This window comes from Propithecus coquereli, unplaced genomic scaffold (genome assembly GCF_000956105.1).
Source record: "Propithecus coquereli isolate 6110/MARCELLA unplaced genomic scaffold, Pcoq_1.0 Scaffold278, whole genome shotgun sequence".
Lineage (NCBI taxonomy): Eukaryota > Metazoa > Chordata > Mammalia > Primates > Indriidae > Propithecus > Propithecus coquereli.
The window spans coordinates 2,001,643-2,015,735 of record NW_012148374.1 but is presented as its reverse complement, the minus strand read 5'-3'; the positions used below and the strand labels follow the sequence as shown (position 1 = coordinate 2,015,735).

Genomic DNA, 14,093 nt, shown 5'->3' with positions numbered 1-14,093 from the left:
ATGGGATGTCACTTCCATGAATGTGTTATGTTATCTAAGATTCCATCTTAGCAGACTGGAGATTAAGATTCTTCTTGTGAGGTTGATGAAATAATTAGCCAGCCATTTTTGAGAAGCCCATATGACAAAGAATTACAGGTGGCTTCTAGGACCTGCAGGCATATTCCAGGGCCTAAACGTAGTCTCCGGCTAATAGCCAGCAAATTTCAAGGCCCTCTATTATACAACCACAAGGAATTAATTCTTCCAATAACTTGAATAAGCTTGGAAGAGATTCTTTCTCCAGTTGAGCCTCTAGATAAGACTATACCCCAGCCAACACTCTGACTGCCGTCTTGTGAGGAACAGATGATCTAGCTAAACCATGCTTGGAACACTGACACACAGAAACTGGGACATAATAAATATGTGTTGTTTAAAGCTGTTAAAGTTGTAGTAACTTGTTATGTAGAAAAAAGTAACCAACAGAGTACCCTCAATCCCATTGTGCTTAGCAATAAGATCTCTTAAAATCTATGATTAAACCTCTTATTATCTTATCTTTTTAAATTATGTGAGACTCTAAATGTTCATGGTTCCTGAAAAGGGGGTATGACTAACAGTAATAGTGTGAAGTTTACAGAGATAAAACCATAGATCCAGGATCTCCCTTGATAATCTCATTTTAATTTCATTGCAATATTTTCAATAAAGATAACTTTTATATGTGTGTGTGTGTGTATATATATATACACACAAAATATGTGATTTAATCTTCTTAAAATAAAATCTATATTCACAGCCTTTATTGCAAGTGAAGCAATACAATTATTTCCAATGAGATGCAAGCAGAAAGGGTGTCTAAAATTATTGGGAAGTGTCCACAAAAAGAAGGATTTAGTTTTTACTTTGGACTGAAATGTGGAAGTAATAGCTGGAACTTAAGTAGCTGTTAGGACTATGAGATGGGACATTTATTGATGACAGTGGAGCAATAAGATGGAAGAAGCCTGAACCCTTGAGGAGTTTGTGGAACAGAGCCATTATGCTGCTTTGTGAAATGATATATCAAGGATTTAACCTGAGTGAAATAATTTTTTTTCCTGTTTAAAGTGTGGCGACTTGGAGTTTACTGAAACTCTCAGCTGCTCTGTAAATATTAACATATATAATTAACTTGTGAATCATAATATAGTATCAAAGTCTGTACCTCTCTATTTGGGTAAAGAATAAAGATCACCATATCCCTGGTAAAGTCATACACAAAAGTCACCATAACTCTAGAAGAGGAATACACAAAGGGATAGGATTTCAGAATAAAGTAACATGGGAACAAAGGCAGACTCTTGGAAACGTGTAATGATTTGGTGGAAAGCAGTATAGTCTAATTTGAATGGAGTTTGGGAAAAATGATGCCATATATTTTCTTTGAGATATTTATGAGCAGTTTGAAGGATTATGACAATGAAGAATTTGCACATCATCCAATAGGGCATGAAGAGCAGCAACATTTCTCCCTTAAGAGCAAGATATATCTTCTAAGAAAAGAAAGCCCAGCCATATGGAAAACGGATTAAAAGGGAAAGAGGCTAAAAGTTCTGGGATCAGATAAAATCAGATCAGAAGAGAATATTAGGCTTAACAAGAGCAATAGGAATAAAAATAAAATTATTGTTTCAAAACACTACACAAATATAAAATTGGTAATTTTTTTTTTCAGCATATTATGGGGGTACAGATGTTTAGGTTACGTATGTTGCCCTTGCCCCCTCTCCCCCCCAAGTCTGAGTTTCAAATATGTCCATCCTTCGGGTGGTGCGCATTGCACTCTTTGTGTATGCATATACCCGTCCCCTCCTTCCTCCTCCCCCCTCCCCCCCCGCCTAACATCCAATAGGTGCTATTCTTATATGTGCACTTATGTGTTGATCAGTATTCACCATCAAATTGGTATTAACTGATCAAAACTGGTAAGATTTTTGAGAGTATTTACTGTTTGATTTCTGATATCTAATCTAGTACCTGATACTTAGTAGGCACACTGTAAATAGTTATTAAATACTTTCCTGATTATAAAAATTGTATCAGCTGAGAGACAGTACCTCTTGGTTGTTTTCTACCTAATTGTAATTTATGGTTATGCAACATAAAATTTTATAGAATATGTATCTATTATTACCTTTTGAAAAAGATATCACTCCTTTAATATTTTTTATTTGAAATAATCTAAAAATGTTTCTATTGATGAAACTCTTAAATGTTTTACAAGTCTAAGTATATATAACTATGTACACGTAGTTTCTGGAAGTTAGGGCATTCTGCTTTTATTTCTATAAAGGGAACATTGATTGCTATTTTATTTTGCTCTTATGTTCTTTGACCTAAAACCTAGTTTAACAAATATCTATGCTTATTTTTTATATGATAGTTTTCACATTTTATTTAAGCAACTAGTCAAAAAAGCTAAATAGAAAAATTCTCCTTTTTTCACATTATTCATTTCCTTGCCTGACTTATTAATAAATCTTAATCTCCTGACACTCATAAACATTCCAATAGAAACATCTTGTCAGAAAGAAGTATGGTAAAGGAAAGAAATATGAAGAAAACATGGTTAGTGGGAACACAATTAGAATAACTTAGAACTAACAGCCTGATTGTTAAATATTTAGAAACATCAGTTAAAACAATTTGAACGACATAGATAATTTTAAACTTTATAAATAAATGCTGCATTTTACTAAACATCATTTGGTTATTCATGTTCAAAAAAGAGTAAAAGTGCATCTTCCTTAATCTCTGGTACTGCCAACAGATTTTCTCACCTGGTCTCCTGCATAATCAAGCTACTGGAAACATCTTGTCTTCACTATATTGTAGAATGGGCATAACATCTCAATGTTGATGCATCCCTTGGGGTTTTTGTCAATGTATACCTTAAACCAGTACAGATTTCTGATGCAGGTGGCCCATGACACTTCTCAGGTTGCTTTTCCGTACTGACTACCTCTTGCAGCTATACACTTGTTCCGATTACCTCCTGAGGAGGCAAAACCTACCCCTGCTTACGGCTTTGCTGAGTTTTGAGAAGTTGTACACCCAAAGCTCAGGGGTCTAGCCTGCTTAGGGTGACAAAGCTGAGGATAGTTGGCAACACAGTTCTATTCAACTTGCATTTTAAAGAGAGGGGTTCTTTGAAATAGTGAGTTGTAATATGTATTAGTTATCTAAGACTGCCATAACGAATTGCCACAAACTGGGTGGCTTAAAACAAAAAAATGTATTTTTTCACAGCTCTGGAAGTCAGATGTCCGAAACCAAGGTCTTAGCAGGGCCCTACTTCCTGCAGAGGCTCTAGAGGAGAATATATTTCTTGCCTCTTACAGCTTTTGGTGGCTCTGGGGGTTCTTTGGCTTGTGAATACATCACTACATACTCACATTCCCTCCTCCTCTTTTCTCTCAAAACTCCTACCTCTCCTTGATAAGGATACATGTTACTGCATTTAGGGTCCACCTATATGATCGAGGATAAGCTCCTTCTCTCACAATCCTTAACTTAATCCCATCTTTTGCCAACAAGGAAATATTCACAGGTTCCAGGGATTAGAACATAGACATATCTTTTTGGGGGGACATAAATTAACCTACTATGAAATATATTATTCATTTTCAACTTAAACCATTCTTTCACCCTCTCTGTGTTCACCTTTCCTCCTATTTTAAAAAATAATTTTCAGCAAGTTTTCTTTCAGTCAATCATTAACTCTTTTGGCCATGTGCAATCTATTTAATCACTTTAGATTTACTGGGATTCTTTTCTGGATCAAGCTATGTGCTGGAATATAACATAGAATGATATTCAGTTATGTCATGAAAGAATGAACCTAGATGTCTTGAAGTATTTAAAAATAGTTTTTCAAAAGGTAAATGCTGAATAATTTTGAACCTGAGATAATGTGAAACATGTTCCAGTTAAATTATCTGCTATAATAGTATATAATTGTCTATTAAAATAGAAATATTTATATCTATATATTGATATATAAATACATATAGATAAGTACCTGGAATTTCATATATACAAATGGGTTTATTCCAATAAAACAATATGCCACATTAGCCTTCAGAACTTGTAAAAATTCCTCCATAGAAGACAATGATAAATGGTATCTGGATTCCTACTATAGCTCATGAAGCTTACTTAAACCTCAGAAAACTGCTGTAACTTCACTATAATAATATTAATAAACAAAATATATGCAAATACACTGTATTTTGTAGCAATATAGTTAATATTCTCTAAAATGTACAGTGAACTACAAGCTAGGCTGGTCACTGTTTCCAAAATACGTTTGCTTACTTCCTTCTTTTTTCCACCAGAAAAATATTTTCACAACCTCTCTGATGTCTCAGTAAATAAAACCACATTCTCTCATCCCCATACTCTCACACACATCACACACACAATAAAAAAGGAGAAAAGACAAATAAGCTTTTAAACTTTCTTGGGAGATAATATAGTATAGATGTCATTGCCTTTTAGTTCAATTCTGCACATTTTTGTGTACAGTGAGATCAAGTCCATTTTTGGGTGATTACACAACATTGATGGTAAGTGAAAGACTGATCTTGAATTTGGTAAAGTCATTGTAAAAATTAAAATTTAAAATGCTTTTAGTTAATTTGGATCTGAAGAAGTAAAGAGAACTATCTTGAAAGATCTACTTTATGGATAAAAACATACACATCTTTGTATATTTCTATTCCCTGTCTCTCTTTTGTTACTTCAAAGAGTTTTGAACTATGGGAAATTCATAGGAATATTGATTTTGATACATTTTAGTAGGTAAACTAATTGGTCTTTCAATGTTCCATCTGATATATTTTCCTGGATTATCCTATATTTGGCACTCATTTCCTTTTCTTCAAAACTTCACACTGTATGTGAAGATCTTCAAACAATAAGGTTGACCTCAATATTGAAAAGTGCACACTGGAGACAAACTAATGCATTAATATTTCCTCTCCTTTAGGAGGCAACCCATAACAGGTTTATTCCTTTTCATAGCTATCAAAATCAAGATCTACTTGCTTTACCCCACGGATCTGGAATGAAAGAATGGAGTCCTAGTCTTAGTCTTTTATCTGGTATCAGCTTGTCTTCTCTTTCAAAAAACAGAATTTCGATCACATCATAGGGAGCAAATGAAAATCATGCAGAGGTAGCATGGATCTAAACTTTGTAGCATAAAGTCAGAAACCAGTGTCACTATAGACAATTAGAAAATATATAAGGCCAAAAGATTGAAGAAAGCGATGTCATTAATTTTACATTTTTATTTGGAGGGATTAATGAATGAAAGCAAGGCACTCCATTTGTACTAATGCATGAAAAATATTTGCCCTTAAAAGATTTGTATTCCTTTGGGAAACAATACATAAGCAAGGATTGAAAGTAAGCCATGCCATTTAATTTACTCTATTGAGCAATAGACCTCATTCTCTTTCCCTTGTAATTATTCCCAAGTATAAAAATCAGCAGTTAGATCATCATGTAAGTAGTATTATCCTAAGGACTTTTGGCTTTGTATGAATAGTATATTTAAGAATAAAAACAGAAAAGTCCTAAATTCAACTGAACCTTAATAAAAGGAATTGTGAAACCTAGATGTGGCAAGTTCCAGCAGGGACAACATCTTCATGTTCTTTGGTTAGTCAATTGTATTTTATGTACCTAATATTACATTTCAAGAAACAATAATAGCTTGAGCCAATTTGTATTTAGAGAGTTCCCTTACAAGAAAGAACTCATCATCAAAAATTTGCATTATTAATAAATAAGTTTTAAGTTTGGAACATTTCAATCATTTTTATGATTGCTTTTCAGATAATACACAGTGTCCAGTTTCTTCTTTTATTAGCATGAATACTTCAACTAGTACAAGTAACTTTACCTATGACAAAATAACAATGAAAAGGAGTATTTGCTTTTAGTGTATGTCTAAAACGTAGCTAGAAAAAAACACTTTATGGATTATAAAATAATTTAGTATACTTAAATTATAATTTAAATAAGTATGTAAGACTTAATAAAGAGAAAACATTTGAAAAATAATGTTATGAAAAATTATCAATATTTATGTCTAACTTATTATATGTCAGATATGACTGTATTGGTTTTCCTTGGAATATTTGTGAACACATGGCAAGCCAAAGGCAACATGGAAGTCACTGTATGGTGAAAGATAATAAATAAGTAAATAAGCAAATAAATAAGAAAAAAAAACCTTTCATTCTTTACACTGTTAAGAAAACCAGAGCAACTGTCTGTTGTCATGTGATTTTAGAATTGCAGAAGGAAAAAAACATATTAATGTGAAATTTTATCTACATAAAGCTAGTTAACACCAGAATTTGTCTCTTTATATTACGGAAATACTCAAAATAGCCAACTTCATCACTATCTGGACTTGAATTCAAATAAACTTCTGTGTTATTTTATAGGCACATACACTATTTTAACTATTAAAAGACTTGCCTTTAAAATAAATAAGTTCTACCTATAGCAGTCAAGCTGCTTTACAAAATATTTGCATTCTTACATTGACATAGCCTATGTCAATGTCTGCTTACATAGGCTTACATTCTTACATTGACATATGACTTCTTGGTCGTATATATTAATATATAAATATTTGAAATCCTACCTGTAACAAGAAAGCTGCATCTCCCGGCTCCAGCTTCATTTATGATGCTACAATTATAAACGCCATAGTTTTCATTGGAAAGACTCTTCACTGGATACTCTGTGTACTCCTGAGAGTCAAACTGACCGGTCCGTAATAATTTATTGCCCAAGCGCCACTCATAGGTCAGCACCCGTATTGGATAGGCTCTCAGTACTCTGCAGCTCATAGTGACACTTCGGTCCTGTCCTTGCCGGATTTCCAGGAATGCTGGTTCCACAGCAGGGGGATCTGCAGAAAAGATATGTTAAAACAGATGAATGATGTGACTCACAATAAACCAATGGCTATTCTTATTATGAGAAGCTATTTTTGAGAACATGGACAGCAATAGGGAAGGAGTATAAGAGGTGGGTGGAGAACATAGTTAGGCCCAGGAATTTCAGCTTGCTTCGGAAAATGTGATGTCCAGAGTGTGGGCAGTGAATGAGCCTCATTGCTTTACAAAGGTGTTTGCAGGTAAAACTAGCAAAATTAATTTTGTTTTCTTTCTAGCTGCTTCCCAGAAAAAAATTGTCCTGTGTTTGTTTACTGTCAGTAGCCAAATGGTGTTCTGTCTGTGAAATGCAGAGTAAAGCTGGGGCTCCAAACTACTGTGAGAATTTGAAACAGATAATGCTTTAGGTTCAAGTCAGTGAATTCTAATTATTCCCATGCAAGGCTCACAGTCCTTGGGTCTCTGGGTACCCATTATTTAATAAAACAGGTAACATGATTATATGAATTTATTTTCTAAATTATTTGGTCTAATCTTGTTTGGCTTCGAGTCATAATATTAATGTGTAAACTTTAAGCACACTATTTCATTTGTTTTTCATAACATGGGTCTCCTTTCTCATTGCCAATCTGTTGACTGATCCTTCTTACTTCTTTCAGCAAATATTTATAAACTACCCTGTTAATTCTAATATTATTCCTTTACTTAATTTTTGGTTTGGGGAACTTTCTTAAAAGTGGTAAGAATTTTTAAAAATGTACAATAAAAACAATGCCTACTTTCATGTACTTCATGGTCTAACACAGAAGACAGCCATTTAAAAAGCTAAATTACAAACCTGAAGTGTGAAAAATAATTTCAGGGTAGTCAGCAAACAGACGTGAATGACACTATGAGGATTGATTGCATCTCAAGAAAGATGATATTTGAGCTGTGTTTTCCAGGATATGTAGGAAACGATCAGGTTGGTAAGCAGTAAGGGAGGGCACTCCTGGTAGAGAGATGGGTATAGGCAAAGGTAAGGGGAAGCTAGAGAGGAGGGAGTGTTCAGAGAAAAACAAATGGATTAACACAGCTGATAAACAAAAGGCCATTGGGGCTTGGGGTGGAGGGGAATTAAGTTGGAAAGAAAGGCAGAGACTCCATTCAAAGATACTTGAATGTCATGCTATGGAGTTAAAATTTAATCCCGGTATTGGGTGGGAGGTCTTTTAAAATTTTTAAATAAAGAATTTGTATGTTCAAATTAATTTTTTAGGAAAAATATCACAACAAATAGGAGACACAAAAACCACAGAGGAAAGAGACAAGTTGCAGAGAAAATAACATCATTGGTGAAAGCCTGAACAAAGGTGAGGTCAGCAGGACCTCATGATGCCTTAGGCAAGGAAGTGGATAATGGTGTCAGCTATGAAGTCGGGGAAGAAAAGGAGAGGCAGTCTTACATATAATGGGCATGCTGATTTTGTGCACCTGTGAATCACATACCTAGTAGCAAAGTGTTTCTTCATTACTAAACATATGCGTTATGTTTTATTATCTCTTTGCTTTTGATTTTTTGCTTAACTAAATTGTGGTCAGAGAAAATAATCCATATATTTTTAATCCTCTGAATGTGTTGACAAGTGCTTTATGGGACAATACATGATAGATTTCTGTCCTGTAAGTGCTTGCAAAGAAGGAAGAGCCTGAAGTTTTGAAGCACGGTATGTATCTGTTGGGTCAAGTTTGATAGTTGAGTTGTTCAAATTATCCATATAGTTCTTTCTTTCTTTATTTTTTGCTTACTTATTCTAGTTGGATTAACTTAGGAGAGTCTATGAAACCCTTCTCAAAGTGTATTAGTTAAAAAAAATCTTGTAGTTCGGTCTCCTTTTTGCTTTACCTATTTTGAGGCTATGCTATTAAGTACATATAAATTTTAAATTGCTTTATGTTGTTCATGAATTGAAGCTTTTATCAGATAAAAGCTTTTAGAGATAATATCTTTTATCTCTACTTACACTTTATTTTTAAAAAATCTATTTTGTCTAGTATTATTATAGCTACACTGGCATTCATTTAGTTAGCATTTGCATGTTATATTTTATTCTTATACTTTCAGTATCCTTATATTTTACAAGCATCTCTGTTAAACAGCATGTGTTTATGTTCTATTTTTTCAAAGAGTCTGACAATCTTTTTATTTTACTCAGAGCACTTAGCACTTTATTCATTTGCATTTACTGTAACTGCTTATTTTATACTTCTGTTTCATTTTGTACTAAATTTACTATACCTTCTTATTTTGTATTTTGTATTTGTTTTCTATTGCCTTCTTTTAGATTGATGTATTACATTATTATTCTAACCATTTTCTTGCTACTAGTTGAGTATTTACTTACTCTTATTTTGATTGTCTGAAAGCTTCCAACATGCACACTCAAGTTATCCAAAAACATCAATCAATACCCTTACCTTATTGAACAAAACAATAATCCAAGGACAATTTATTACTTTTATTCTCATCCTAACATGTATTTAAAAGAAATATATTGTCAATATTATAATTTTATACCTGCACCATTTTTAAAAGATTTATTGATATACGCCAGCTTACTTGCCCTTCATTTCTTCTTTCATTACAGACCTCCCATCAGTGAGGTCCTCCCTTGTGTTTAAACTCATTATTTGGAACTCTCTATATAACTTTTAGTGAATTTTATGATAGTAATTTTCTAAAAAATATATTTTGCTTGGCGAGCCATGAAACCAAGGGCTCTTAACGCTATGATCAAAGATTGAAGTCTTCCATAGGATACTATAGTCACTCGACAGTGCTGTTTTCATGAGGAGAGATAAGACTTAGCCACTCGTAATCATGAGATAATAATCTATGATTAGTGATATGGGAAAGGAAATAAATGTACCAAAGTCAAAAAAATGTATATTTTATCCCCATTATTAAAAGATATTTTTCTTGTACACAGGGTTATAGGTTGGTAGTTTATTTTAAGTACATCATTATGTAATTCCTCTGTCTTTAGATGGCCATTTTTTGTGGAAATAGGTGAACTCAAAGTTTCACATTTTGAAGTGAATGTCTTCTTTTCCTCCAGCTACTTTCAAAATCTCTTTGTCTTTGGTGTTCCTCAGCTTCAATATGTTTTTAGGTATAGGTGTCTTTCTACTTACAGGTTTGGTATTTGTCAGGCTTCTTAAATCCGTTGATTTAAATCTGGTGTCTTTCCTCTGGGGAAATTTGGAAATTCTCATCATCGGCTCTTCAAATAATGCCTCTGTTCCCTTTTTTATATCCTTATTTGATGATCCTTTTCATTCTATCTTCCATATATTTTAACCTGTCTTCCAGATTTTCTGTTATTTTTGGTGGTTGTTTTTCTGTACTACATTGTGAATACATTCTTCTGATCTAATTCAGTTCATTAATTCTTTAATTCTGCTTAATCTGCTGAACATTCATTGTGTTTTTAATTCCAATAGCACAGTTTTAATATATAAATTTTCTGTGTTCTTTTTTATACCTGCTATGCCACTTTTTATATTTCTTCATTACCTGAAAATGTAGTCAAGCTTGTCTTTTATTTCTTTAAACAAAGTAATTGTTTTAAACTGATAATTCCAAGTGAAGTTTTGAGGGTATTTTTCTGCTGGTTATCTCTAAGAGTACCTTTTTTTCTGTGCATTCCTGATTGATTTTGAGTTGTGCTGTTCATTATCTTTAAAAATATTTGCGGGATATTTTGGTGCCTAAAAATGATAGTTTCTTCCTCCAAAGCAGATTTGTATCCACAGGCAACTATGGGCATCACTCTCTAGGACTACATTTATCTAAGTGCATGGCATGAGGCTTATTTGAACCATCAAGTGACCCTAATTTTAGTTAAAAATCCACATAAGGGCCAGCTTGTGACTATAACTTCAAGCATGGATTCCAACATCATCCCAACTTGGTCACCCCCAAATAACAAGTTTTTGCACTCCTTTGGGAGTAGGAATGTGTAGACTGGGTTTACTTCTGATTTACTCTTACCCGGTGCATATAGTACTTTAAAGTCCAACTGCTTGGAGGAAGGGTCTACCAATAGACTCCTCCTCCAGTGAATACTTTGAGTTTGGAGTTCTGTACCCCTTGCCCAGAGATGCCAACAAAATTTAAGCTCAAATTTGCCCATGTTTAGCAAATTCCCTGAGGGCAAATGTAGCCTCATTGCATTGCTTTCATTAAATTTGACAAGGTTTATTTTTAATACATGTTTTATTTAATAATATTTTAAAAATATTTCTCAGCATTTTTAGTTATTTTAATTGGAAGATTTTGCAAACTATTTTGTTTTTTATATGCCCAGAAATACATATCTCTGATAGTCCAGTGGAAATATGGATCCAAAACTCAGAAGAAAGGACTGACTGTAGGTTATAGTTCTACAGAGATAGCTCTGAGTCAGTGTAGAAAAAGAAATATACAACACCAAATTTGGCTTTGCTCTTGAATACAAAACTTACGAGGTTAGAGAAAAACAAAACCTCCTGAAGGAGAATAAATATAAATAATCAAAGAGATATGGGGATCCAGAGAGTTGTGTTACAAAAATTAAAGGCATTGCATGTTTCAAAGAACATGAAAGTGGTTGAAAGTGTCAAATGCTATGAAGAAATGAGTTAAGATTGAAAATATCTGAAAATATCTATTTTTTAATAAGTTTAACACCATTTATGATGATAATGAAAGTATGTTCTATCGAGTATACAGAATCTAGTTTACAGGTTTGGGGCATGTAAATGGATAATTAAAGAGTAGACACAGATAAGGAATGACAACTGTTTCTTCAAGAACACTGCCTGTAATTAGAAAAGAAAGTTGTTTCTATTGATCTACCTTGAAAATATATTAAGAGCTTATACATTTCTTTCCATCTCTACTGCCAATTTCATTATCTCTCACATGGACATCTACAAATTTCCTGCAATACTCTTCTAATAGGACAATGTGCTCTTTTGACCTTTTCTCATTCTTCTGAGATTAGCCAGATGTGCTTTTTAAAGAGAAATCACCTCATGCTTTTTCTTCCTCAAAATACTTTATGGACTCAATCTTGCTTGTAAACCAGGCCTACAAGTTTAGCCAAGTTATAGCTCTGGCCATATTCTCAACTACTCTCATCTTGATGACTATGTTCCAGACACATAAATTTTCTTCCTTTTCCAATCTGACAGCCCTTTCCAGATTTTATACCTTTGACTTTGTTCTTTCTGCCTAAGATGTTCTTTCTTTTGCTTAATGGCTGGCTCATTTTCATCTTTCAAATTTTACCTCTTTAGAAAACCCATCCTTGATGACCAGTTAGTAACTTATCTCTCCCACAGCTAATTTTTACTCATCATTGTATTTGTTTCCTGCATATCATTACTATTTGTTCATATCTTGTTTATGTAAGCTCCATTTTCAAGCAGCCTAAAATTCCCATCCAATGTATCCATCACAGTGTATGGCACTATAGTTGGTGACAAATCATTATTGATTGAATAAATTAATGAATGAATAGTATAAAAGAGTAAATATTTACACAATATCTACAGGATTTCTCCCATTAAGAGCTGCGGTATATGTCCATTTCATTAAATCTGGATCAGCTCTGTGATTACTTTCACCAATAGAATATAGAAGAAGTGATTATGAACAAATTTCTGCACCCAGGACATAAGACACTGGCAGTTTCACTCACTATTTTTTGAACTACCCTCTCTGGGAGGCTTGAACCCCATGTAATAAGTCCAACTACTCTTCGGCAGAGACCATGTCAAGAGGCCCTGAGATAATATGGAGAAGGAGAGGGCAGAGTTTAGCTCAGGCTCCCCATCAAAGTTCCAGCCATGTGAAACCATCTTGCATTGTTGAGACCAGACCATTCATCCACTAATTATAATTATTATCATTGGATAAATTAAAATGTGGTTCTTTTAAGCTCCAAAGTATTGGAGTAGTTTGTTACACAACAAGAGATAGCTGAAACAGATGCTTTCTATCCTTCAAATATCAGCGGTTTGATATTATGAATGGAGATTTTGTATAGTAAGGCAAAAGGACAAAAGGGAAAGACATTGAGAAGGCACAGTTTAGGTGACAGATGAAGCTGGTTCAGGAAAGCAAGAAGTTCAGAAGGAAACTAATGGAGGAAGACATTCAACAGATTGAATACTAGGGCAGCTTAAAAACTTGAAAAGCAAATGTATTGAGGACAGGGAGTCTGCAAGTCAGAACACTGCAGTCAAGGAACAGAATTTTGTTTAAATTTAATATTTCAGAGGTAGATAAGTTTGGAGTGATTACAAAATCAATGAATATGCTCATTGGAATAAAGTACTGAAATAGAGTGAAGATTAATGATGCTGGAATCAAATGTAAATATGTTAAGTGAGTACATATTTGCCCTCAAGTTATATTTGTATTTGCCTAATAAAACTAAAATTGTTTTGTAACTGCCTGTCTTTCTTCTTATGAATTTCTCTTTAAGTTGCAAAGGTTATAAATGTAATGAATTGTACCTAACAGGAAAATATCCTAAAATATGTATTTACTTTTTTATGAATGATTTTCTGTGAGAATGTTTTGAATAACTGAATGGATTGCTTCAAACAGTGGGTTTTTTAGACTCTCTGTATATATGAATATCATTTGTCCACACCTAGAAGATTCAGTATTCAATTATTAATGGCCTAGAAGGACATCTGATAGTGTTGGGTTAAAATTCTTCAAATACAGTATGTTTTCATATTGTTTAACACAGTCTGAGTTGGAAAGCATCCCTAAATTAAAGGTTATTTAAAAGCCTTTCTATTTCAAATGCTGCCCAAACTACTTAGATTCCAGGGTAGATTCTCAACCTAAAAAAGTTAGAATATGAAACTGAGCACACTTATTATAGTCCAGTCAAGTCTGTCTATGGAAAATTTCTCCTGACATAAGGTTCACTTTAAGCATACTGGCTATTAATGAGCTCAACATTTCATTCTTTAGAATACCCAGTGAGAAAGACAGACCTTTGCAGTTATGATTAAATGTATAGGGTGAAGACTGAATATGATGAAAGAAAGCTTCAAGTGTCAAAAAAAAAAAAAAAAGAGCTCACTACCCTGACAGAATCAGCT

At 33.5% G+C, this 14,093-nt stretch overlaps 1 protein-coding gene across 1 annotated transcript in view; it reads right to left on the bottom strand.

Annotated features, from left to right (window-relative positions):
• Nucleotides 1–14,093, bottom strand: part of LOC105813272 (MAM domain-containing glycosylphosphatidylinositol anchor protein 2) — a gene marked incomplete at its 3' end in the record, with an annotated part of 268,929 nt that overhangs the window by 25,753 nt on the left and 229,083 nt on the right. Inside the window, exon 6 of the mRNA XM_012647919.1 lies at nt 6,689–6,958. Within this exon, the coding sequence (XP_012503373.1) occupies nt 6,689–6,958 (270 nt within the window). The remainder of the gene's footprint in view (nt 1–6,688; nt 6,959–14,093) is intronic.